The following is a 26,408-nucleotide window of genomic DNA, read 5'->3' on the forward strand; positions in this document are numbered from 1 at the left end:
AGGACCTCTGAAGAGCAGTCAGTGCTCGTAACTGCTGAGCCATCTCTCCAGCCCCTTCTCTAGCATCTTTTGCCATCTCTTCTCCAAACACTGGGCAGCAGCCTTCCTTCCCATCGGGGAAAGAAAGACAAGGAACCTTCTCTGCTTTCTCAACTCCCCATCAGAGAGCGAGGATCCCACCGATGAGAGGCTGTGGCTGTTCCTGGCCAGTGTGTTCTGGCTGCAGCAGCTGCTGGGACCCCACTGGGCTCCTCCCAACCTCGCTCGCTAGGACTTCTTAAATGGGGAAAGCGGCTGAGTGAACACCATGTGCCAGACCTGTGCTGGGTACACGGAGATGTCTGGAGCAAAGGGAATGCCTTTGAGGAGCACACCAACTCTCTACCCCCACACAGTAGGTGCTCAAGTGGTATGTCTCTGAACTGAAACTAACTGAGCAGAGAGCAAAGCTTGGTGTGGTGCACAGGGCTTCCTGTAGTCACCCTTCCCCCTCCCCAAGCCTGAAGGGTGCATACTGAAGTCAGCTTGCAGTTGCCCACGGGCTCTCTTGCCCTGTAGCTATGAACACCTACTGTATGCCCAGGCTGGTGTTCAGCGGAACATTTCAAAGAGAAAATCGGGTTTGGGGGTTCAGAGCAGCACCCATATCAAGGCCTGACAATAAGAAAGGGCAGGCGCCAGGGACATTTGCTAGAAGAAATAAGAAAGAGTTTTACAAATAGGGGAAGCGGTCGAAGCTTGGAACTCTTTAAAGTGTAGAGTGACAGGAACTCAAGGGCTGACCGGGGTATCTTGTTTACCCTGTGGCATAGACTGGTCCAGGACAGTTGTCCTACCAGGCTACTATACACAATGAATGCAGAATTTTGGGGACTGATCCAAGGACATTAGTATCTGGTAGTCCCAGGTACCCCAAGTTCTGAGCCAGTGGTCCAGCAGGCAAGGGGGATGGTCAGGGAATAGTATGGTGGAGAAGAAGTCCGCAGGCAGCATCCCCTAGTGACTGGCCTGCACAGGTCCCGAAGGCCTGTCCCTTCTAGGCAGCCTTCTTTTCCCTCTAAGAGAGCAAAGGTTGTTTATATCCAGGGCGGTGGTGGCAGGAGCAGCTTACCTGCTTCCCGCCACCCGCCGCGGTGGCGGGGCAAGCTGCGGGAAGGAAGAGCCCGCGCCAACTGCGGACCTCAGAGAGACAGACCAACGGACTCTCGGCAGGCGGGTCGGACAACCCGAGGGTCGTTGAGGCCCGGAAGCAGAGAGAGAGAGCGAGACTCCAAACTTGGAGAAAGGAGTGACCTGGGGGCCGGGGGCGGAGTCGTGAGCGGGGGAGGAGAGCGCCCGCGCCAGCGCCAGCACCAGCCAGAGGAGCGCGCCGGCCCAGGAAGCCAGAGCGCCGCCCACCCATCCGGGGCGAAGCGCGCGGGGAAGCAGGCTGGGCCGGGGGCTGCCAGCCTCAACCCCCAAGGTGACTCCTCGGCCCCCTGCCCGGACCCAAGATGATGAAGAGGCAGCTGCACCGCATGCGGCAGCTGGCCCACACGGGCAGCTCGGGACGGTGAGTGTCACCCGCTTCTAGCCGTGCTGTCGTTTCGCAGGACCTGAGCGAGCACAGGAGAGTGGGGAACTGGTCACAGAGGTCGAAGATATCTGGGCAGCGGCCCTCTGGCATGCCAGAGCCCTGACCTCGTTTCCTGGGGTCTGAAGTCACTGTGGTCGCACAGGCATAGCTGGCTTTTGCGGGCGGTGGAGGGGGAGCGGGGGAAGGCACCTCCATTCCCGGTTGGAGAGGCTGCTGCAGAGAGCAGAATGCGTCCTGAGCCAAGACGCTGCCTGGAACCTCATTTGTCCCCTCCGGACAATGGGAACAGTTAACCACCTCTAACTGGAGGGAAGGGGAGGAACGGAGCCGATCGGGGGCCCCAGACCCTGGGGGAAGGGACTGGCAGTGTTCTGGCCTGGGGAGGAGGGGCCTGCTTTGCTCTGGGTGTCCGTCCCCTCCCCCAACCCAGGGGCCTCCTGCCATTTGGTCCTGCTTCTGCTTTTCGTAGGCTCAGGTAGAGACACCCCTTGGTCTCCTCGGTTCCCAGCCCCAAAACTATGGGAGCGGAAGTTTGGGGAGTTTCTCGGAGCCTTTCTTTCTGTCCCTCTTCCCCAGCCTGAGAGTTCCCCATTCTTTGGGCCCAGAGAGGTGACCGTGTATCCAGAAACTTGATCCAGTCCTTGCAGTGACACAAACACTTATATGTACCTACGAAGCCAAGCCACTCTGCCCTGAACCCATGTCCCTATGTATCCTTGGGCAGAGTCCCCGGACCTGCCCACAGCTGCAGTCCAATGTCGTATGCCTGTGGGCCTGGCCACCCCGGAGACAAGCTTCCACACTTCCCGTTCTGGGGGCCAGCTTAGGCCTCCTCTTTCCGGGCCAGGCAAACTATTTAGGGGGATGGGGAGATGTGAAACTTTTCCTCTGTCCCGAAGTTGGGCCCTGGGTAGCTCCCTCCTGCTTTTTTCGGTATCATGGGTCCACCCTCTCCCAGGACACAGCCCTGGGTGGAGGAGGAAGCAGGCATGCATCCTCTTAACTACCATGGAATGTGCTCCAGCTATGATGTGGACCGGCCACCCAGGCTTGATGGGTCCTGGAAGCAACTTGGGTTCAGTTTCCATGTGCAGGGGTTAGAGGGAGGCAGTGGGTTTCCTAACCCAGACTGACTCATCCGAAGCCCCCTTCCCCCACAGCACCCCAGAGACTGCCGAGTTCTTGGGTGAGGACCTGCTGCAGGTACGTGCCTGGGCGGGCTGGGCTGGGAGGCAGGCCCATGCAGGCTGTCAGTATAGAGGCTGGCAGGCAGGGACAGCAGTCAGGGGCCTGGTTGTGTCATTCCCTGCTGGCCAGGGAAGGCCCAGGAGGGAAGAGAAAAGTGATTCTTGTTCTAGGGGAGACACAGTATACAGTCCCCACATGCCCCTCCCCTGTACCTCCCAGGTAGAGCAACGGCTGGAGCCAGCTAAACGAGCAGCCCACAATGTTCACAAACGGCTGCAGGCCTGTCTGCAGGGCCAGAGCGGGGCTGACATGGACAAGCGGGTGGTAAGTGGGGTCTCTGGGAGGAGAGACCTGTGTGGTGAAGGATGGGGTGGGAATGAGGCCCCCTAGGTGGGCTGCAGCTTCTGAGCTTTGCTCTGAGCTAGTAGGCCCCCAAACGGTCTAGGTGGGCGGAACACCTTGGGAGCTGGATGGAGGAGGATGCTCTGTTACTCAACGGGAGGCTATTGACTCCTGCTACTCTGTTGCTAAGATGGCTTGCTGATGCATTGTCTCCCCACTGCTGGCAACAGTGCTGGCAACAGCCCCTTGTACAGTCTACTGGTGTATAATGGGAAACGGGGACCTAAATTTACTAGCCCAAGATCACACAGGTAACGAGTGACAAAAGTGGACCCGGGGGTCCCTCTGTAAATGCAGGAAGTATGCGGATAGTTCAAACATTCACCTGGCTGGAGCTGGAGGGTTCGCTCAGCAAAGCACTTGCTCTTACACAGACCTGGCTTCAGTTCCCCACTGAACCCACACACTTCACTCTCAGTCCCAGGGCACCTTCTTCAGTCCGCTGAGGGCACCTAGCATATACCACATATACCCCTGTGAGGCAATGGGAAACCCTGGAGAACTTGAGCTAGAGATTGACCAGATTAACCACCTGTGCCATGAGATAGGGAAGGAGTTCGGGCCATCTCACCCCCTACCCCAGCCACAAGGCCAGCTAATGGCTCCCTCCCTCTGCACAGTAGTTTCCTAGGCTCCCTTGGGTTGATCATTCCTTCTTGTCTGGTCAAATAAGGGAGGGACGGAGGGAGGGAGGGATCCCAGGTCTGTGAGAGGTTGTACACATGTGCGCATGCATGGAGGGGGGATAGTGGCCACACACTGTCATCGTCATCCAGTTTCCACACTTACCTATGACTGTGGATCTATTGAGTTGACTCTTCCCTCTGCTGGGGTGTGGGTTTGGCTAGATGCTCTGGGCTCCAGTAAAGTGTAGGAAACTGGTAAACTCAGGCTCACTCAACCCCCCACCCCCCACCCCCCGTAGAAGAAGCTTCCTCTCATGGCTCTTTCTACCACGATGGCTGAGAGCTTCAAGGAACTGGATCCTGATTCCAGCATGGGGTGAGCATGGTTGGGACCTGGCTCTTCTCTAGAGGGAACAGTGAGGGGGGGGAGGGGTCAGATCAGCCAGGGTGTCTACCTCGAAAGGATGACCCAAGCTGGGAGAAATGTCCAGGTCACTAAGGCCCAAGAAAGCAGGAAACAGAGAGGCTGGGACCTTCCAAGTGTTTCTAGGTGGAGGTGAAGGGACCAAGGCAGCCTTGGCCCATTGGGAATCTCTGCCCACAGGAAGGCTTTGGAGATGACCTGCGCCATCCAGAACCAGCTGGCCCGAATCCTAGCCGAGTTTGAGATGACCCTAGAGAGGGATGTCCTGCAGCCGCTCAGCAGGCTGAGCGAGGTGACTGTGTACCCCAAACCCCAGCCCTAGCTTTCCCAAGCCTCCCCCCGCCCCCGTCCCTGCTCCCACCAGACCCCTGAACCCTCCCTGCGCCTGCCCTCAGGAGGAGCTGCCTGCCATCCTGAAGCACAAGAAAAGCCTTCAGAAGCTGGTGTCTGACTGGAACACCCTCAAAAGCAGGTGGGCACCTGAGCCTAGGTTAAGTCATAGTAGGGCTCTGCAGGCCCCACTGGGTACTTGTGGCCATGTTGGTCCTTGAGAACACTTGAGGTAAAGGCATATGTGTGTGACGGTGTGCATGTGTGCCCTTGTACCACAGGTGACCCCAAACTAGGAAAACCAGTAGTCTCCAAGATTCCTAGATGGTTCTAGGGCTCCTTCCTATTGGCTGCATTCTGGAGCTGAGTAGTTGTAATTACCAGGAACCACCACCAGAGGGAGGCCTAGAGCACTTTGGGCCTAGTCCCCGCAGAGGCCCAAGGAGTTTCTATTTTGCCTCTGTAAACCCTAGAGTCCTGTGTGATTACGTGTATGGAGGGGACACTTAGCTCTGGCCATGCAATGGGGCCAGTGACCACCCACCTTGGGACCCTCCCCAGGCTCAGCCAGGCAGCCAAGAACTCAGGAAGCAGCCAAGGCCTGGGTAGTGCCTCAGGCAGTCACACCCACACCACCACTGCCAACAAGGTAGAGATGCTGAAGGAGGAAGAGGAGGAGCTCAAGAAGAAGGTGGAACAGTGCAAGGTGAGGTGATTCGCGATGCCTGCGTAGACGATAGGCGTGGGCCCATTTCACAGATGGGAACGATTGAAGTGCCGGGCAGCACTGAGATCTAAACCCAGGCAGAATCTTCTTAGTGGGGCACCGCCCAGGACCTCTGCTGTACTTATGTGCATTAACAGCTGGGATGTGGTTGTTTACTGGATGCTCAATGTTTGATGAATGAATGAATGAATGAATGAATGAGTGATGTTTGCTGAGTGAATAGTATTTGTATGATGAATGATTTTGAGAGTTTTTGCTGGGTAAGAAGAATGAATGAGTGAATGAGTGGTGTTTGCTGAGTAATGAATGAATGATGTTCCCAGAGAGAGTAAAGCAAGAATGAGTGAAAGAATGACTGCATAGTGAGCAAGAACACACGGTACTAAGGATCCGAGGACCCAGCATAAAGAACTGGAAGCCTCAAATTTAAGAGGCCCCCTGTGGGAGGGCCCCAAGTATAGACCCTGGCCTGGGTGTGTTTCTATCCCTACCATCTGTTATCTTCTCTGGGGGATCCCCAGCCTCATGTGTCCCCTCCCTTCTGTCCCTAAGGACGAGTACCTGGCCGATCTCTACCACTTCTCCACCAAGGAGGACTCTTACGCCAACTACTTTATTCATGTGAGTCCACGGCCCAGCCTCAGCCACCTGAAACTCGGGTGGAAGCCACGGGGAAGCACCTCTGGGGACCTCCCCAAGAGATGGTGGGTGTCTGTTCTGGAGACGCTGGGGGAGTCTCCACTTCTCTCACTTCTCCTGGGGGATGGCTTTGTCCCCACAGCTCTTGGAGATTCAGGCTGACTACCACCGCAAGTCACTGACCTCACTCGACACGGCCCTAGCTGAGCTGAGGGACAACCACAGCCAAGCAGGTAAGGACATGAGTGAACCAGCCTCACACCACTGACCCTACTATGCTAAGGGCTCTGTAAAAGTTGGCTCCTTAGCTGGGCAGAGTGGCAAACATCTTTAATCTGGGCAACCGGGTGGCGGAGACAGATGGATTTCTGAGTTTGAAGACAGCCTAGTCTCCATAGAGAGTTCCTGGACTCTCTTAACCTGAGAGGCAGTAGGGAGCTGTGGTTGAATTGGGAGCCGGGAGAAGGCTGGATTAGGTCTCCGTGGGCTGGCTTTCTGCTGCTATGGAGGATGGAGTAGGAACAGAACAGGAACCTTCTAGAAGGTTGGGATCTGGACTAGGCAGAGCAGTGGAAGTGGCCTGATCCAAGATGGTTTGTATGGTACTGAATCAGGGCGGAAGGTGGGTTCCTGGAGGCGCCCTGTCTGCCCTAGCCTTACTGCCTGGAGCAGAAAGAACCAGGCTACTGATGTGTCTCATTCCCACAGACCACTCCCCCTTGACGACGGCTGCCCCCTTCTCCAGGGTATATGGGGTGTCTTTGAGAACCCACCTACAAGACCTAGGCCGTGACATTGCCCTGCCCATCGAGGCCTGCGTCCTGTTGCTGCTGTCAGAGGGCATGCAGGAGGAGGTGGGAGCTGAGGCGTGAGGGGTTCGGGGGAGAGACAGGGCCCCATGCCGTCCCCATGCTGGTACCCATAGTTCCCTTCTCTGAGAGGATTACCCTCGCATTGCTGAACCGGACTCTGCCTCACTGAATAGCATTTCAGGGACCTGGCACTGTCCCACAGATAATGAGCAGTCTTTGCTCCAAGATCCTCTTGGGCTCTGTTTGGCAAGGGGGAGAAAGTCAAAGATTAAATGAGTCCAGAATCACCCGAGGAATCCAGGGTCCTCGGACCAGTCTGTGGGCATTTCTGGAAAAAAACAATAAGCACCCTCAGGTGAAAATGACCCAGCCTTGAGTGGATTGCAGGCTCCTCACCAACGACGCTGAGCCGTCCCTCCCCTTCCACCCCTAACAAGACTACTGTCCCCACGGATCTCCCAGCCCCAACACTTCCCAGTCCTGCCCTGTGCTCAGAATTCCAGACCTTGGGAGTCGGGAGGGTCCATAGACACCATCCTGACGACTGACCACCACCGGTAGGGACACTAAGGCTCAGCAGCCTGCTCCTGCCCTGCCCTCTGTGACGCACAGCGTGTTTCTTCCTGCACCCTAGGGCCTCTTCCGTCTGGCTGCTGGGGCCTCTGTGCTGAAGCGCCTTAAGCAGACCATGGCCTCAGATCCCCACAGCCTAGAGGAATTCTGCTCAGACCCCCATGCCGTAGCAGGTACCTGATCCCCTGGGACCTCTAGGCAGACGGGGGAGGGGGGGTGGAGCCATCTAAGGTAATCTAAACGTAACTAAGGTATCTAAAGTTTGGCTTTAGGCCTGATAATGCTACCAAAGAAAGAAACACTATTGGGCACTCAGAAGTCCCTAATGGAGATCTGTGATGAACCCTCTGAAATGTATATGCATTGTCTTGAAAATAAGCTTGCTAAATATTACGGTGAAAGGGCCTATAGCCCAAAGAAACGGTCAGACTAAGACATGATGACTTAACCCTAACATGAATACGGACTAGAGGTTCCTTCTAAGTGGAGAGAGCTGGGTCCTTAGGCTGCCCAAGACCTTCCCCTGCCTTGTTTCAGGTGCCCTCAAGTCCTATCTCCGGGAGCTGCCGGAGCCCTTGATGACCTCTGACCTCTACGATGATTGGATGAGAGCAGCCAGGTGAGGAAGTGGTGGTGGTGGGGGGGGGGCGAAAGCTCTGGAAACATGGTCCTGGATTGGTGCATTGGTGACTGTCCCTCCTCAGCCTGAAGGAGCCAGGAGCCCGCCTGGAAGCCCTCCATGATGTTTGCAGCCGGCTACCCCAAGAGAACTTCAACAACCTCAGGTGAGCCCTGCCCCCACCCCCACCCCCACCAACACACAAACAAAGCTTAGGGTTTCACTTTATGCTGTGCCTGAGCACAGAACCTTAGCTGTGATGTCCTGTTCCTGTCTTTTACACTAGACCAGATACCAGAGCAGACAAACCCAATCAGGTGCAGTGGCTCATGCCTACCGTGCCAGCACTCCGGAGGCAGAGGCAGGTGGATCTCTGAGTTCAAGGCTAGCCAGATCTATAGAGCGAGTTCCAGGATAGCCAGGGCTATACAAACTCTGTCTTGAAAAAAAAAAAACAAAACAACAAAAAAGGAAGAAACCCTGGTTTTGGTCCTTAGCTGTGATCCTCAGCACGCCGTGAACTGGTGCATCCCTGCAGTCACACAGGCATGAGGATCAGAGCGAGCTTCAGGGTCATCCTTGGCTATATAGAGTTCAAGGCCAAGCTGGGCTGAGACTTTGTCTTAAAAAGCAAGCAGAAACCCCTACTGAGCCTGTGAAACCATATTACCTGGCTGCAGACCCCACCCCTGGGACCCTGGGCAGGCAGTTCTCTGGCTCAAAAAATAGATCGGGGAACTTCGCTAGTAAAAATGTAACCATGCGAGTAGTAAAAATGTAACCATGCGAGTGGTAAAAAAATGGAACAATGCCGAGTGGTATCCATCCCCCTCTGCAGCCCTAGGGTAGGGAGTTCGTGGGCCTTTAAGGACACCGTGAGCATTTGTGATGCCCCCCCCCCCCACCCAGGTACCTGATGAGGTTCCTGGCTCTGCTGGCAGAGGAGCAGGATGTAAACAAGATGACGCCCAGCAACATCGCCATTGTCCTGGGACCCAACCTGCTGTGGCCTCCTGAGAAAGAAGGGTGAGGGCCATGAGTCCAGGGAACCTGTCCCCAGCTAGTCCCCAGCTGCTGATTTGCCCAGACCTCCGTTCTCTGTCCTTGCAGTGGGCTGAGTAGGTCTTAAACCTGAAGCTCCCATGAGGAGCAGCCTGAGGGACCAGGGTAAAGTGAGGGGGCGGGGCACGTGCGTGGTGACCTGGTGCGGGTGCTCAAAACCACCACTGAAGAGCGATTGAAGCCTCACTCCCAACCTTCAGATGTGGGCCTTGGAGAGTCACTTCCTCATCTGTCAGTTAGAGAGATATAAATTCTAAGGTGGGGGGGGCGGAGGTGGTAAGGTGTTACTTTAGGAAATAGATGGGAAATGGTTTACAAACTGTGAAGTTCAATGATACACGAGAAGTCACCCCTACTTTTCAGGCCACACAGATGTACAATGATCCCATGTGCTGAATTGTAATTGTTTGGGGGCAGGGGGGAGGGGCAGTCAATCCAAGATCTGGGGAAAGAGCCCAGAATTGATTAGTGATGTCTGTCATAGGTGAAGGAATGGGAGATGGGGTATGTGAGCTACACGCGTGCCATCAACCATGCCCAGCAGGGTCACACAATGTTAGTGTGTCACTAAAACTCTTGCTTCTCTTTTGTGCCAGGGACCAGGCCCAACTGGACGCTGCCTCTGTGTCCTCCATTCAGGTGGTGGGTGTTGTCGAGGCGCTGATACAGAACGCAGACACCCTCTTCCCTGGAGGTGATGTCCTTTATTGTCATCTCAAGTCCCCACTTCCACCAGCTCCTGGACTACAGCCCAGCCTCAGTCCTTGATTGCCCCCAAAACTCTCCATGTGGCTTAGAGGAAACTGTTTTTTTCTATACTGAGCCTCAGTTTCTCATCTGTGAAATGGGAACGGTTCTGTCTTACCCATGGAAAAAGGAAGCAAAGAGAAGTCCCATCCTTTCAGGGAAAGAGAGTAGCCCTGACTCTGGCCAGGCCAGGCAGGCTTGGCCAAGGCTCTGAACTTGACCCCTGTTCATTCCACCTCTAGATATCAACTTCAATATATCAGGCATCTTCTCTGGCCTGGCCCCCCAGGAGAAGGTCAGTAACCAACAGGTCTCAGAGGAGTTGCCACCTGTTACTGTGCCTGCCCCAGCCACCACCCCAGCTCCCACCCCAGCTCCAGCCTCAATGGCTGTCAGAGAAAGGTAAGAGCTTAAACATCGTGAATAATCTACTCCTGGCCTGGGGCGTTCTCTCTGAGGATTTAGGAATGCAATCTGCGCTATTTGTCCTGTAGATCAGGTCCCACAGGTTGGAGTAGGCGGGAGGAGCCTGCTCTCAGACTTAAACTTGTTCCTTTCTGTATTGTACAGCTATTTCTACAGCACCTACTATGTGCCCCAGGCATTGTTCATTTCCTGGGAATTTAGGGAATTGGGAGGGGACAGTTGGGATTTACAACTATCCTGTCTCTAATCCTGTAAGTCTGAAAGGTTTTGTGGCAGACGGGTGTTTCTCAGTGGCCCACAGCCATGGCTGTCTGTGGACTTCCTCAGATGAGGTGGGTATATGCTACCCTCAACCCCTGCCTTGGGTGAGGCAGGGAGAATGGCCATGTCCCATCTACATTCCTGTGATGTCAGGATGCGCTGTGCTGGAGGGTTAAGCATTATATGGGCAGCGTAGAGGGCTCTACCAGTCGGGGAGGAAAAGAAGGCCTCTCTGGGGAAATGGCCAAATGGAAGTTTAGGAAGCCAGACTCTCTCAACGGCTGCTCACAAACTCTCTGACTTGTGTTGGCAGAACATCTACAGATCCTATGGGGGTGTAGGGTATAGCTCAACTGGTTGCCTAGCACACGGGAAGGCTGGGTTCTAGCCCCAGCATGACAGAAAATGGGCGTGATGGCACTTATCTGCCCTGGAGAGGTGGAGGCAGAAGGATCAGGAGTTCAGGATCGTTGTTCCCTACCTCGAAAGTTCAAGGCCAGCCTAGGCTTTGTGAGAATGAGACAGTCTCAAAAAAGGAAAAAAAGATCACCTGGAAAGGCCAGACAGAGGCTTGCTTCCCACCTCTGTGGGACCGCCCCACAGGTTATATCCCAAGCCTAGGCTTTCTACTAATTTACTCCCTGTTGCTCTGATAAACACTGTGACCAAAACAACTTGGGAGGGAAAGGGTTGGCTTATACTTCACGTAGCAGTCGATCAGGGAGGCAGGGTCGCAAGCAGAGGCAGAGGCCAGAGCCCTGGAGGTCATCTCCCCTGGCTGGTCCTCAGCCAGCTTTCTTATACAACTCAGGATGGTTGTCTGGAAACAGTGTGGCCCATGATGAGCTGGTTCCTCTCACATCAATCAGCAGGGCAGTCAAGACAGTCCCACATCGATAGTATACACACACACACACACACACACACACACCGACATAGCCTCAGGCCAGTCTGATGTGGGTGATCCCTCAGTCGAGACTTCCTCTTCCCATGTGACTCTGAGTTGTGTCAAGTTAACAATTAAAGTTAACACAAGCCCCACCTGAGTATCTAGTCCAGAGACTAAGACGGAGGACACGTTCTTGGTGCAGCCATCTGGTGGTGAGAAGCAAGTCTCCTCCCACTCGATGGTTTGGAGTCACATGGGATCCTAGGAGATATCCAGGAAATGGCCAAGCTTGATTCTCGCACTTCTTTCCCTTGACAGGACAGAGGCTGACTTGCCCAAACCAACTTCTCCCAAGGTCAGCAGGAGCCCCACCGAAACAGCTGCTTCGGCGGAGGACATGACCCGTAAGAGTAAGTTGGCTGCGGGAGAGAAGAGTCGGAGAGTGGGAACTCCCTCCCTTCCTGGCTCTTCGCACCACCAGAGAGGCCGACATGAGACATAGTGAGAAGCTCTGGGCTTGCTGCCGGGCACCCGGACCCAGCTTATTCCTTGGGCGGGTGGTGCAGCCGGTCTGAGCCTCAACACACCGCTCTGTGCGGCAGAACTATGATTGCTCTGACCTTGGAGAGCTGGGACGGACGTCAGGCAGTGTGGTGTGCAGGGCTCTGGCACACAGGAAGTGCTAGAGAAAGGAAGCCAGTGGGAGCGTGGTGGGTGTTCTAGCACCCCCCCCCTCAAGAAGCGCAAGCTCTATGAAGGACAGGACCAGAACTGTATTTAAGGTAGAGGGAAGAGAGCCGCTTGGGAGGAGTCGGAGGTTCCTGAGCCCATGGCACACTCCTGCCAATCTGGCCCGGGGTGGATAGGTAAGAGGCCAGGGATTCTGATGGGGACTAGGTCACTGGGTAGCCCGTCCCCCTCCCCCCCAGTTCTGACAAGAGGCTTTAGAGCTGGGTGCATCATGCCAAGCTAAGGGAACAGCCACACAGGGGTCTGGAAGCCAGGGTAGGTACTGCCATTGTCACCTGAACTAGCAGGTGACTTCTCAGTGAGGAAATAGGTCCCCAGAGAGCAAATGAGCCACTCCAGATGCCCGAGCCCCCAGAGCCATGGAGAGTTTTGATCTCAGCTCCACCTAGCCTCCCCCGAGCCCCACCCCCACCCCCACCAACTTGCCTGAGGACCTGGGGCTTCTGAGAGGCAAGCAGGACCCATGTGTCAACAGGGACAGGAGGCATTTATGTAACTAACACATGTGTAGCCTCTCGTGCTTGAAGCCTAGACTGAGCTAGCTAGTGGCCATGTTGGGCTTATGTTCTAGGGAGAGATGCAAGAAAGATGGACAAGATAGTTGAGAGGGCAGGTTCTCTGAGGAAGGTGACTGATGGCTTAACTATGGTGGGGTCTGGGGGATCGACTGAAGCTGAGAGGATCACAGAAGAGGACTGCTAGGGAGCACTTGAACCATAGAGGGGGACCACTAGGGAACACTTCAACTGCAGAGGAGGACCACTAGGGAGTACCTCAATGTTGAGGACCCACTGTGGAAAGTGAAACCCCATTCCACCAACTCCCAGAAGGAATATACAAAGGCCCAGATGCAGGAATCTGAACATGTGATGTGCACAGACACACGAACCCTTAACTTTCCTCTGTTTTGTTGCCTCCACAGCCAAGCGCCCGGCCCCAGCCCGGCCTACCATGCCACCTCCCCAGCCCTCCAGCTCCCGCTCATCCCCTCCAGCTCCATCCCTGCCCCCTGGCTCTGTCAGCCCTGGTACTCCCCAAGCTCTGCCTCGCCGTCTGGTGGGCACCAGCCTCCGGGCCCCCACCGTGCCTCCCCCGTTACCCCCTGTTCCTCCACAGCCTGCCCGGCGTCAGAGCCGGCGTTTACCAGGCTCCCTGTGCCCAGCCTCCCCTGTCATCTCAAATATGCCTGCTCAGGTGGACCAAGGAGCAGCTACAGAGGACAGAGGAGGCCCTGAGGCAGTGGGTGGGCATCCCCCTCCACCAGCTCTGCCACCCCAGCCCCGGCCCAGGGGCCTCATTTCAGAGACAGATTAAGCAGGCCCTCCTGCCTGGCAAGTCCTCATTGTCCCTTTCTCTCCCCCTCCCTCCTCCCTCCCTTGTCCTCCCAGGATGGCCCTTGTCCAGTGCCTGGGTGCCTGCTGGGCCGGCCCCTATGGCCAGGAGGGCTCAGGCCAGCCCTCTCATTTCTAACCCTTTCCTCTTCCACTTTGAGCTTGGGGTTCCCGCCTGACTCCCCACTCTCCGGCAGGGTCTCAAGGGAGCTTCCAGAAGGAAGAACAGACTTGCCTGTTCCTAGAGGACTTTTATTTTTTTTCTCTTGCCAATGTATTTTTGTAAGGCTCGTAAATAAATTATTTTGAACAAAACTGGAGTAACTGGCCAAATGAAAGCTTCCTCTCCTGGGGATAGAGAATCTGCCCCCCATAAGGAGGAAAGGGGACCAGTGGGGTATCTACTACCTTCCTGATTTGAAGAGCCCTGTGCTTGGCGGTTTCTCGGAGCTGCTTGTCTTGAGTATGGTTCCCATATGCTAGTTTCTCACCCAGATAAGAGTGCCACCTGCAGGTGAAGTTTCCAAAGCCATGAGAAGGGACTGCGCGGGCCATGGCCAGCGAAGCCTGGGCCTGAGATGAAGTGTTTGAGATTAGCATTCGCCTGGGTCTTCCTCCCACCCAGGGTCCCTTTTGCGCAGCCTCTCGGGATCATGGGTTTCTCTTCTGAGACAGTCTAGCAGTTCCACCCAGTCTGTGTTCTGAAGACCAACGTGCCCGTGTGCGCGCGCACACACACACAAAAACACACAGCTTTCCGGGGAGCAGGGATTGATCTATCCGTGGCCTTCCCTGAGTTGCTCTGTGTAGACCCAGGCTAACGCTCCTTTCAGCTCTACACCTGAGGGTCTTTTGGGAGTGGGCTGGCAGAAGTGGGTCAGTGCATCTGGAAGCCCAGTGTAGTAACCGAGTGGAGGCAGGGGCATGCTGTCTGTGGTCTTCTAGGCTAAGAAACCCATTACAAAAGGTACAGAGAATGGAAAATAGTTGGGCCTCAAAGGCATGGTTTTTCTTCGGTCTCTTCCCTTCAGTTGCTCTGGGCTAGACAGCTACAGTTCTGCTTAGAACCAAAATATTGTGACAGGACAGATCCCCGTTCATCCCTGGTCCCCATACTTTGAACTACTGGTTATTCAAAGACTTGACAGATTAAAAGGTTCCTATCTACAAAATGGAGATCTAGGCAGCTGGGATCACCCCATCAATAAAATGGGTTACCAATTGGCCCTGGCTATCAAAATAATGCCTAGTGCCCCCCCACACATAAAACATGAAATCAGATCTCTGGGTTCCTGTCTTATAGCCATGTGTTTGATTATTTATTTATTGGTTTTTTGAGACAGTTTCTCTGAATACCCTACAGAGCAAGTATGCTCTGTAGAAGAGGCTGGCCTGTAAATCAGAGCTCTTCCTACCTCTGATTCTGAGTGATGAGATTAAAGGTGTTTGCATCGCTCGGCTAGAACGTTTTAACATTCATTTGTGTGGATGTGTGTGTGGAGGTCAGAAAACAACTGGAAGGAGTATGTTCTCTCCGCCGTGAGGTTTCTGAAGAAGGAACTCGGATCCTCAGCCTTGACAGCAAACTGCCATCATCTGCTGAACCATTCCACTGACCCTGCATCTGTGTTTTAAAAATCATTTATATAAAGCCATAGAACTGTAAAGTACACATCTTACTAAACAGAAATTATACAACAACAAAAAACCGAGTTCCCTGGGGACTCCACAGCACAGCCAGATGACCAGAGGGATCACTGACCAGGTCCAAGAGCCCAGGCCAGCCTGCGAAGTCACGGGTGATGGAGCCCTGGCTCCATCACATCCACATGTTTTTAATGAGCCTCAATGGTTCCGAGGGCAATAAGATGTGGCCCAAAGACAACATCTCTCTCGGCCTCTGTTTTTCTCCTAGCAACCAGCTGGCCTACGTTTTTAATTGGCTGGGAAGCGCACAGCGATTCGCTGCAGACCAGGCTGTCTCTCCATTGGTCGCTTCCTTCTAGTGGCGTCCGTGGTCCCGCCCCTTTCTCCGAGCTCCTTCGGGATCGGCCAGCAACTTCGACTAAATTCTAGTCGCTATTGGCTGAAGCCTGTGTTCGTAGCCCCGCCTCCGCCCCGTTCTGCCCGCCAATTGGTGAAGCTGCCCCTTGTCCACGGAGGGAGCGCAGCGCGCGCGTGCGAGCGGCCAGCCGGCTGCATGGCGCGCTGCGAGCGGCTGTGCGGCGCGGCCCTGCGCGACGTGCTGGGCCAGGCGCAGGGAGTCCTGTTCGACTGCGACGGGGTGCTGTGGAACGGTGAACGCACCGTGCCGGGCGCCCCTGAGTTGCTGCAGCGGCTGGCGCGGGCCGGCAAGAACACGCTGTTCGTGAGCAACAACAGCCGGCGCGCGCGGCCCGAGCTGGCGCTGCGCTTCGCCCGCCTGGGCTTCGCAGGGCTGCGCGCCGAGCAGCTCTTCAGCTCCGCGCTGTGTGCCGCGCGCCTCCTGCGCCAGCGTCTGTCCGGGCCGCCCGACGCATCGGGCGCGGTGTTCGTGCTGGGAGGCGAGGGGCTTCGCGCCGAGCTGCGAGCCGCGGGGCTGCGCCTGGCGGGGGACCCCGGCGACAACCCGCGCGTGCGCGCCGTGCTCGTAGGCTACGACGAGCAGTTTTCCTTCGCCAGGTTGACCGAGGCGTGCGCGCACCTGCGCGACCCCGACTGCCTGCTCGTGGCCACCGATCGCGACCCTTGGCACCCGCTCAGCGACGGAAGCCGGACCCCCGGTGAGCGCGGGACTGGGCGCGGGGATGTGTGCTAGGACCTGACGCGCTTTTCGGAATTCCTGCAGCTGCCGCCTGTCGGATAGTGGCCGAGGACCAGTTTGACACACGAGCCACCTTAGGCTCACTGTAGCTCAGGAAATTGCAGGTGGGATCCAGATTTGGAACCGGCCTCTGGGGCTTTTGTCATTGGCCCCACCCACTTTGCAGGTGGGTTTGTCGAAGCGGTCTGGAAGGATGATGCCGGTGGAGAGCTGGATACGCGCATCCAGAATCAGGGTAGTGGGGAAACTGGGGGGTAGTGGAGCTTGACCTTAGGACAGTAGGGAGACAGGAAGGTAGTGGAGCTTGACCTCAGTTCCAGTTCTGGCCCTGTTTGGTTAACCCTGTGAGTTACATAACCTCGGAACCTGGTTTCCAGTGGGGCTCTTTACCATGTCGGTCATCCCCGGGCTCCTGAACCCAGCCCGCCAGTTTATTAATAGCTTCCTGAAGCCCCTTAATGGTGCCTTCATTTCCTTTCCAGATTAGTTCAAAAATAAGAGTTTTGGCCCATTTCTCAGTTAAAGAAATCGGTACTCAAGGGAGGTGAGCTGCCAGGGAACACACAGCAAAGAGCAGGGGAACCTGACTTGGCCTTTGGTCACCCCCCCCCCCATCCATCCACCCATCCAAGAGCAAGCAGTCCAGGCTGTTCAGGCCTGTACCTCTGGCATGAGCCCCAAGAGGTGGAAGCAGCAGAGACTTATCAAATAGTGATGAATGGCTATAGACAGGTTTGGTCCCTCCAGATGAGGCATGGACATAGCTCTGCCACTCTTCTGCTAGCCTTTGGTCCAGATAGTCCTTGATACCAAATTCAGGGGTTCGGCAGGGTGGTATTGCAGGAAGTGAGGTAGTCATGGGTTCGAGATGGGGCAGTGAAATGGATGCCTGTGGAGAGGATCTGGGAAGCCTTCCGGGAGGAGGCATACCGTCAGGATGGTGTAGCCGAAAAAGGAAGTTACTGTCTGGGCCTTTCCTGGCTCTGCCTGAGACCTACCCTCACCTCATACGTGAGCCTTCTCCCCACAAATCTAGAGGAGAGGTCACAGCTGTAGCAGCCTTTTTTCCCCCATTGTGTTACTATGGAGTCTGATTTCCCAAAAAGCTTGGGTTGAAGCTCTGGGGCAAGGGCTTCTCCAGGGTCCCTTGAAGGGTGGTCTGAGGAGCTTGGGAGAGACAGGACCTAGCCCCAGATCTCTGCAGGAACTGCAGGCTTCTCCTGTCTGCTTACCCATCTCTTCAACCTGCAGGTCCCTCCTACTGCCTAGAGAGGGAGACAGAGCTTTAACAGACACCAGGCTTGTAGCCACGTTTGCGAGGGATGAGGGATGTCGCTTCCTCGCATTGATTAACAAATGCCTGGTGGCTGTGTGCTGTAAGCCAGGAGCAGGGGAAGGTAGATAAACAATCATTAAAGAAGGACACCTTATGCATTGGAGCATAACGTGGAGCCTCCCTCCCCCCCACGCCCACCTCCTGGTCATCACAGGCCTGTGAAACTGTGTGCTTGTTTGTCACAGGGCTGCCACTTGAGCTGGCAGGTAGACGTGGCCACCCTGCAGGAATATGCCATGACACACAGCAGCCTTGAGTTAGGTGTTACATTCATGGGCTCCCCTACTGAGATCATGTTGACTGTTAGGCACATAGCTGGTCTGACAGGAGATGTGGGGCCAAGAGGAACCAGCTCTGCCCAGGGAGCTGGGAAATGAACAGAAGAGCTGGGGGACAATCCTTTTGTTTACTTTTGTGTTTTTGAGGCAGGGTCTCAGCCTCCCCCCACCCCCGGGGGGGGTATTAAAGGTTCACCGCCACCTCCCAGGATGAGGCCCGGATTCTCTGCCTGGGTCCTGGTAGATGGAGCAACTCCTCCCTGCCGTCCCTGCCTGCTCTCTCTCCGGCTGCTGTAGCCCAGTGATGTACCTATGAGAGTGGAAAGAGGAGGCCCTGAGCGTTTGGGTCAGGCTGGGTTATAGTAAGAAATGTTCATGGGGAGGGAAGGCCCTGTCTTGTACCCCCAGATGGTGTTTGGAGACTGGAAAACATTGTTATGGAATTGCCACAGCCACCTCAAGAACGCAGCAAACTTAGTGGACGTGGCGAGTTTTCAGAGCATGGTACTTTTCTTGTGAATAATTCATTGGTGATGGTGGTGGTGGTGGTGTTCATTTCGAGACAGGATCTCACTGTGTAGCCCGGGGAGGCCTCTTCACTGAGCCTCCTGGGTGTGGGTCTTTATGCCGCTCTCAAATGTTAGTTCCTTTTCTGCGATAAAGCACCATGACCAAGGCAGCTTACAGAAAGAAGGGCTTATTGGGAGCTTATGGTTCCAGAGGGAGAGGAGTCAGTGGTGGGGAACAGAAGTGGTGGCCTTGGTGGCTCGGACAGCAAGTTGGAAGCTCGAATTGTGAACGACCAGCAGGAAGCTGAGAGCAAACCCTGGGGATGGTGGGAAGCTTTGAAACTTCAAAGCTTGTCTCTAGTAGTGCACTTCCTCTGGCAGAGCAACGGCTCTTACACTGTCCAAACCACCACCACCTGAGGACCATACATTCAAGTGACCAAGACTATGTGGATAATCACATTCAAACCAACACACCGAGGAAGTTCAGCTCTGGGCAGAGTTCTGTTTTGTTTTGTTTTAGGTTTTTTGGTTTTTGGAGACAGGGTTTCTCTGTGCAACCCTGGCTGTCCTGGAACTCACTTTGTTGACCAGGCTGGCCTCGAACTCAGAAATCTACCTGCCTCTGCTTCCCAAGTGCTGGGATTAAAGGCATGCGCCACCACTGCCCGGCTCTGGGCAGATTTCTTAATGTCACAGGGCCTCCGCTTTCTCATCTGTGAAATGGGCTTCTTAGTACACTTGTGTAAATGGTGCCGCTTCTCTTCGTTTAGTTGTGGGTGTTGGTGTAAAGGCAGAATGCACTGGCACGCGGTCATGCCAGTGGGCAGGAATAGGAGACGCATTGTGCCAGGAGATCGGTGCTGGCTGGGAGACAGCACCTTAACAGGCCTCTTGTTGTTAGACTCCCTGGCTTCTTCCCCAGCTCTCCTTATGTCCTGTGCTTACTGTGGCCACTGACATCTTTGAGGGTGTAGCTTTTTGTCTCTGTCTGGAGTTTTCTCCGGGGGATCGTTTTCCCCTGCGAGGCTGACTGGGTCAGAAGTGTGGACATTTCTGTGCCCTGCTGCATTCCAGGCAGCGGGCTGTGCCAGTTTTCCATGCCACAAGCGTGGCTTCTTGGAGCACTGACCACCATTGCTAAGTGCCCTTCCCAGGGAGGCTCACAGTGTCCCTTCAGGGACGATCCTGTCTTACCACAGTTGAAAGTCAGAGAGGCTGGAGGGCTTATGTACGCACAGGAGGTGAGGGCCATTGCCAGCTTCATGTTAGATTGAGAAACGAAGGCAAAGAGTGTGCCCAGAGCACCAGTGATTCTGAATTCTGTTGTCTGGGACAGGCAGTGCCCAGCCTTTAGGTCTGGCCCAGCTGCCGCCCTCTTGCTGACCTAGTATCCCTTCTCCACAGGTACTGGAAGCCTGGCTGCTGCTGTGGAGACAGCCTCGGGACGCCAGGCCCTGGTGGTGGGCAAGCCCAGCCCTTACATGTTCCAGTGCATCACGGAAGACTTCAGCGTGGACCCTGCCCGCACGCTGATGGTGGGGGACCGCCTGGAGACCGACATACTCTTTGGCCACCGCTGCGGCATGACCACCGTGCTCACGCTCACGGGCGTCTCCAGCCTCCAAGAAGCCCAGGCTTACCTGGCGGCTGGCCAGCGTGACCTTGTGCCTCACTACTATGTGGAGAGCATTGCGGACTTGATGGAGGGGCTGGAGGACTGAGCCCACCTCCCCTGTTGTTCCCTGATCCCACAGATGGAGGCGACAGGCCATGAGTCACATTTGGGACCATGAGCTTTCTGGAGTGGGTGTCTGTACCCCAGTGAAGGGAGGCTGGGATCCAGGAAGGTTTGTGGGCTTTCACACCCCCTCCTAGCCGTGGCTGGACACTCTGCTCTTCAGAAGCTGTCCCCCCACATCTTGAAGGTTCACCCTGGCCTGACCCCACCAGGTGGCCTTATTTCCTGCCCTGTCACCTCCCCTCCTTGGGCCCCGAAGCCAAATGAAGATTTTTTTTTCCCAACCTTGTAAGTTCCTCCCACCCTCTGGGATCTCTAGTGCTCTGTCCCTAGAGATTGTTGGCCAATCAGAGATCTAGGGAACTCCAGCCTGTTCCTGGCCTGACCAGGCCTCTGGGAAGAGCTGCTGGAACTGCTGGCCTATTAGTGTCTCAGAGTGGGCCTTTAGCGGAGCAAGTAGGAGCTTAAAGAATGCCTTGCATATCCTGGAACCCCAGAGCACCAGTCAGAGGCTCTGCGTCCATCAGGACAATTAACGACCCCACTGGCCTCTTAGATCCCAACTAGAACAATCTCCAAGTCCAAGAGACTTGTGGCCTTTTGACAATCCTAGCCTAACTGGATCAGCCAAGGGACCAGATGCTGGCAGCACAGGGTGATGAATGCCGGTATGTATAGCATTCGGGAGGCTGAAGCAAGAGGATTGCTGAGTCTGGTGACCGGGGTGGCAGGGTCAGACCTCATCTCAGACAGAGGGTCATCCTCCAAGTCACCCCACTCCACAGACTGCTCAGTGGGGCCCCTCTGTGGCCCTGGGGTAGTGTGGAGAGGTTCCCACTCCCACCTTAGCACCGTCCAGTGTTGATGGCTTTTTCAGCTTGGAGGGGGCCCTCCTTTTGTCCCCACCTGCAGTCAGTGTTTGCAGTGCCACCCTCACCTGCCCATCCCCAGCTATTTATTTGTTTATTTATTGTGTGCCAGTGAAGGTGGGGGTAGGGACCTTCCCACCCCCTCCACCTGTTGTAACCGGTCCTTGAACTTAATAAAATGTGAATGGAAGTGTCTCTCTTTGTGTGTGTGTGTGTGTGTGTGTGTGTGTGTGTGTGTGTGTGTTGAGAGCCCTGCCTAAGCCTGTCTCCCTGAAGCACAACCTCCTACATCCATAGCCCACAAGAAAGGATGCCTCCCGTTTCTGTGTTCTCAGCCTCAGCGCAGATACATTCTGCCCATTGAGCTTTTAGCATCTCTGAGGCCTTTCCCTGTAGGTTGGTTTCAGTCCCTTAAAAACCCCAGGAGTGGTGGCCTTTGATTTCAGTAGTGAGGAGGTAGAGGCAGGTGGATCTCTGTGAGTTTGCAACCAGCCTGGTCTACAAAGTGAGTTCCAGGACAACCAGGGCTATACAGAGAAACCCTGTTTTGAAAAAAAGAAAGGGGGGTGTTGCTGGAGCAGGGACACTTGAGGTCCTCTGGCCTCCACAGAGACCTGCATCCACATAACCCAGGACTCGTATTACTCTTAGGAAGCAGTAGGTATGTGGTGCCCTGGACAGGTATGTAGTAGCTCAGTGGTAGATCAGATGCCGCCTGTGCCTCAGGTACCAGCACCGAACTGAAAGAAGAAATGTGATGTGACTCAGACCAGAACTGACAGCTTATATTTCCTTTGAACTGTAGATAGACATTTGCCCAGAATGCTGCAGCCCTCTGGAGAGCGTAGGATGGAGGACTCGCATGAGCTTCCTAACCTCAGGCCGTCTCGCCATCTCCCTCAAGTTTTAGATAACGTGCCATTATGCACTCCTTAAAAATCTCTCAGGCTGCAATTTCTGAAAAAGGGTGATTCATCCCCGACTCCCTCCCTCTCCCGCACCTCTATCGAGGCAATTTATCAGAATAGGCGCAATCCATTTACTTCTCTGCCGCGTAGGATACATTTCACACACATCACAGGACACAGCATTCCACAGGGCGGTGACCTACAGCAGTCTTCATCCTTCAATGTGAAGTGCAGGGCCCTGTCTCAACAAAGCCACGAGAGAGGCCCAGTTAAGAGCACAGCCTACTCTTGCCCTCAGATTGGCAGCTCAAAACCACCTGTAGCAGCCGGGCATGGTGGCGCATGCCTTTAATCCCAGCACTCGGGAGGCAGAGGCAGGTGGATTTCTCTGAGTTCCAGTACAGCCAGAACTACACAAAGAAACTGTCTCAAAAACAAACAAAAACCAGTCATCTATGAAGTCCCAAGCAGAGAGTGATGTAAAACCCAGGGAAGTCCAGCATGGGCATCTTTATAATCGTGTTTACTGGAAATTCAGAGGAAGAAAAGCCCAGGGCTGGAGAGGTGGTTCAGTGGTTAAGAGCACTGACTGCTCTTCCAGAGGTCCTGAGTTCAAATCCCAGCAACCACAGGGTGGCTCACAGCCATCTGTAATGGGATCCAATGCCCCCTTCCGGTGTGTCTGAAGAGAGCAACGATGTACTTACTCATATACATAAAATAAATAAATCTGAAAGAAAGAAAAGGAAGGAAAAGCCCAATCTTCAAAGTCATTCAAAAGTAACAGAAGGCTTGAGGCTAGTCCAGTTAATATTTCCTTTGAGCTTCAACACAGTAGACATTCATTTCAGCATTGCATTAATTTTGCTTTTTAAAAAAGAAACGACCAAAGTTTATAAGCATTTGCTTGCATGTATATATTTGCATGATGTGCATGCCTGATGCCCGTGGAAGTGAGAAAACGGTACTGGACCTCCCTGGAACTGGAGTTACAGGAGGTTGTGAGCCACCCTGAGTGGGTGCTGGGGAGGAGACAGGCCTTGAGCATGTCTATGCTGATGTTTTAACTAAAGGAAAGCCAGCCCTGAAAGTGGGCGGTGGCATCCCACAGGCTGGGGACCCAGGCTGGAACAGTGAAGAAAGAATATGGGCTGGGGCTGGCATTCATCTTCATCTCTGCTTGCTTGCTGGTGCCAAGCACAGTGTGACCACCTCTCCCACATTTCTGCCACCATGTCTTCCTCACCGCAACGGACTGTTTCCCTTAGAACTGTGAGCCGAAATACTCCCTTCCTTCCTTCCTTTGGTTACTTACCAAGTAGTCACAGCAACTGGAATCAGTAGAGAAAATTGCTGTCGGAAGAGAGGCCGCTGTTGTGAGGAGCCTGTGCGTGAAGTTCAATAGGCCTTCTGAGCTGGTTTCTAGGAGTAACAATGGAAGAGCCCAGAGCTGCTGGCTAGAGAGGCTCAGATACTATAAGCAGAGCACCATGGGCCATTCCGGTGAGAGTTTGGGAGGCCAAGATGCAGAGAAGGGTGAGCAGTGAGTACCGTGCTTATGAGGTTTTCAGAGGACTCTGTGGACTCCATCAGGACCTTGTGTCATACTCTAGCCAAGGACCTAGCTGCATTCTGCCAGATATCCAGAAAAGCTGATTGAGGCTGAATTCAAAAGCAACGGACTGAGCTGTTTAGAATTTTCAAGACAGCACAACAGCCAAGTGGGGGAGGTCAAAGCTGCCCTTCTACCCTTCCTAAAAGGCTCTCCTCAGCCCCAGCTCCCTAAGAGAGCACAGCCAAGTACCCTCCCTCTCTGGTTTCCACATCCTTAAAGTGCATCAGAAGATATGGGGGAGCAGGCCAGCCATGGCATCTCTGGGGTCCCTCCCTGCTCTGACTTCAAGGACTCTGTGTTGGAGGCAGCTTGGTGGGTGCTGTGCATGGCACCCATGAGCTCCGTGGCTCCCTCCCAGGGCTGGCTGCAAGCTGTACAGACTGTCAGGGAGGGGTAGGAGTTGGAGGGCCAGGAAGGACCTTGCTGGCTGGGACCTGTATGGAAAAGCTAAGGCCAGATCCAAGGGCTGGGCTTCTGAACAGAATTCCAGAGGACTCCGATGGCTACTGTGGGAGCCTGAGGGCGAATCCTCAGGGGCCCCACCTTTGGCCTTAGGAAACAAGGAAGGAAAGAGGCATACCTCAATACCTGTAATCCTCAATTCACCCTGAAATGATCGACATACTGCTACCTTCTAGAATGTGGACATTATTCAGAATAACCAACGCCCAGGGCTACACCCTGCCCCCCAAATCCATGCTCGTCTCTGTTCCCCATCCTGCCTCTGTTTGGGATCTGACCACAGTGGCTATTCACCAGCTGGGCAGAGACTGATATGCTCAAATGAGATAGGCTTTGAAAGCAAGGCGCCGGGCACTGGGCCTGATAGATAAGTGGGTGCCACCACCAGGAGGCCCTGAGCACTTTGTGGGTGTGGGGTAAGGAAAGGACCTTATTTCTGACAACCCTGCCTTAAAAACCATAGTGCCTGTTACACGGGCTATTGGCATCTGGCAAATCCATACCACAGCTCGGGTGGGAGAGGACCAGAAGAGGGTCTGCCAGACACCAGGGAAGGTAACCTTGGAAGAGGCGACAAGGAGACTGTAAAACCTGAGCTCAGCTAGGTATGGTGAACTCATACCTGTTATCCCAGGCAGGACTGCTTCGAACTCCAGACCAGCCTGGGCTACAGAGCAGGACTGTCTCAAGGCAAAGGACACCTATGAAGAGCCACACCCCTGAGTCCCACCTTACGTGATCCTCAGGAAGGAAAGCAGGACTTCACACATACAGTTGCAAATGGAGAAAATGAATAAACAAGTAAACAGGGTTGGAAGCATAAACCAGAATCTCCAGGCCATGGTCAGGAGACTGGTCCTTATACCATGCTCTTCCATGGCCAGCCTGCTCAGACAGCGCCTTCAGAGAAGTACACACACACACACACTTCCTGGTGTAGGTCTTCTATTCCAGTCATGACCTGGCAGGAACAGCTCCTGGAGCCCTGAGCTCCCAGCCCGTGGATTTGCCTGGCAATTGACTGCCTCATCTCTGGTCCTCTACCTGGAACTCTGCCTGATGTTTTTGCCCTGTACCTGATGTGGGAGAGGGGCGCACACAGTTGGAATAGTAGAGGAACTAACCGGCCAGGGCCCCAACAGTCCCGCCCTGTAACTGAAGTCTGGGGAGGCCTCAGAGGAAAGATTGAAGCTGCTGCTGCGGTTGGGTTCTCTGGTGGTGACTTGAGGGCGGGGCTGGAGATGATGGGGCAGGCCAACCTCACTCCAGATGTGATAGCATCTCCCCTGTGCCCTGCGGGTTTCCCTCTCCTCACATCCTGGGTGGGCTTTCCACATCTGGAGGGAGGAGCTAGAGATGAGCCTGGGAGGGAGAGGCTGGGTAGGGCAAGAGGATTGCTGGCCTGGCCTCCAGATGCAACTCACGACTCTTCTGAGATGGCAGCTTCGCTTCGGAAGGGGAACGGCTACATGGACCCCCTGTTGCCCCACACCTGATTCCCAGCGTGAGCCCAATACCCCTCTAACTAAGCAGAGATTTTAGGGTAGGAGAGGGGGCTCTGGCAGCCAACCAATGGAGCTGGGCCTCTGCCCAGCCAACCAATGGAGCTGGGCCTCTGCCCAGTCAACCAATGGAGCTGGGCCTCTACACCAATTAAAGAGATAACCAGTTGGCAGAATGCTCACTTAGTGTGAGTGAAGGTCTGGTTCAATCCCCAACAAGTCAGTTGTCACAGGCCTGAAATCCCAGAACTTGAGAGGCAGGAGCAGGAGGGTCAGAGGTTTAAGGTCATCCTTAGCCCAGCAAGCTTGAGGCCGGGCTGTACTGCGTAAGACTCCTGCCTAAAAAGAGGCTAAGGGGACAACAGGTAACAAACACAGAAGGATTTATTCAATGTGGCCACACTGGGAAAGGGAACAGATCAAGAGTCTCAGTAACCCCAAGTCTGTTTTGGGGTACTGATGTGTGTTGGCTTTTGGAGAGGCTGTTGTGGCTGTTTTAGCTGCTAATTTTTGTTTGGTTATTTGGTTGGTTTGGTTTGGTTTGGTTTGGTTTGGTTTGGCTTGGTTTTTTTTCCTGGAACTCACTTTGTAGACCAAGCTGGCCTCAAACTCAGAAATCCGCCTGCCTCTGCCTCCTGAGTGCTTGGTTTGGTTTTTAAGACAGGGTTTCTCTCTGTAGTCCTGACTATCCTGGAACTTCAATCTGTAAGCCAGGCTGCCTCTGTCTACATCCTGAATGCTGGGGTCAGAGGTGTGTACCACCACTGCCTGGCTAGCTGCTAATTTGTTTTTGTTTTTGTTTTTGTTTTGTTTTTGTTTTCCAAGACAGGGTTTCTCTGTGTAGCCCTGGCTGTCCTGGAACTCACTCTGTAGACTAGGCTGGCCTCGAACTCAGAAATCCACTTGCCTCTGCCTCCCAAGTGCTGGGATTAAAGGCGTGCGCCACCACTGCCCGTTTTGTTTTGTTTTGTTTTGTTTTGTTTTGTTTGGGGTTTTTTGTTTT

At 54.5% G+C, this 26,408-nt stretch overlaps 2 protein-coding genes and 1 long non-coding RNA gene across 4 annotated transcripts in view; 2 read left to right on the forward strand and 1 right to left on the reverse strand.

The window, feature by feature from the left end:
• Positions 1–1,358: 1,358 nt before the first annotated feature.
• Sh3bp1 (SH3 domain binding protein 1) lies at positions 1,359–13,697 on the forward strand. Its single transcript, XM_021183317.1, has 18 exons — positions 1,359–1,552; positions 2,737–2,779; positions 2,984–3,088; positions 4,092–4,168; positions 4,397–4,508; positions 4,612–4,688; positions 5,108–5,252; positions 5,826–5,894; positions 6,055–6,145; positions 6,621–6,766; positions 7,359–7,470; positions 7,835–7,916; positions 8,002–8,082; positions 8,826–8,942; positions 9,575–9,672; positions 9,968–10,127; positions 11,620–11,711; positions 12,974–13,697. The coding sequence occupies exons 1-18, from the start codon at positions 1,494–1,496 to the stop codon at positions 13,363–13,365; spliced, it is 2,058 nt and encodes a 685-aa protein (XP_021038976.1). The 5' UTR covers positions 1,359–1,493; the 3' UTR covers positions 13,366–13,697.
• A 1,840-nt stretch (positions 13,698–15,537) lies between these two features.
• Pdxp (pyridoxal phosphatase) lies at positions 15,538–21,113 on the forward strand. The gene is made up of 2 exons (XM_021183612.1): positions 15,538–16,144; positions 19,716–21,113. Exons 1-2 carry the CDS (start codon positions 15,583–15,585, stop codon positions 20,030–20,032), a joined length of 879 nt encoding a protein of 292 aa, XP_021039271.1. The 5' UTR covers positions 15,538–15,582; the 3' UTR covers positions 20,033–21,113.
• Positions 21,114–21,678: 565 nt separating this feature from the next.
• Positions 21,679–26,408, reverse strand: part of LOC110310369 — a 7,072-nt gene continuing 2,342 nt past the window's right edge. Inside the window, exons 3-4 of one of the 2 annotated variants that reach the window (XR_002379834.2) lie at positions 23,142–23,248; positions 21,679–22,064 (exon numbers count right to left, since the gene is read on the reverse strand). This is a non-coding gene — a long non-coding RNA (uncharacterized LOC110310369). Of the gene's footprint in view, positions 22,069–23,141; positions 23,249–26,408 lie in introns of both variants that reach the window. The other variant, XR_002379835.2, reaches the window with a different exon arrangement.

This window comes from Mus caroli, chromosome 15 (genome assembly GCF_900094665.2).
Source record: "Mus caroli chromosome 15, CAROLI_EIJ_v1.1, whole genome shotgun sequence".
In the NCBI taxonomy this organism is placed as follows: Eukaryota; Metazoa; Chordata; class Mammalia; order Rodentia; family Muridae; genus Mus; species Mus caroli.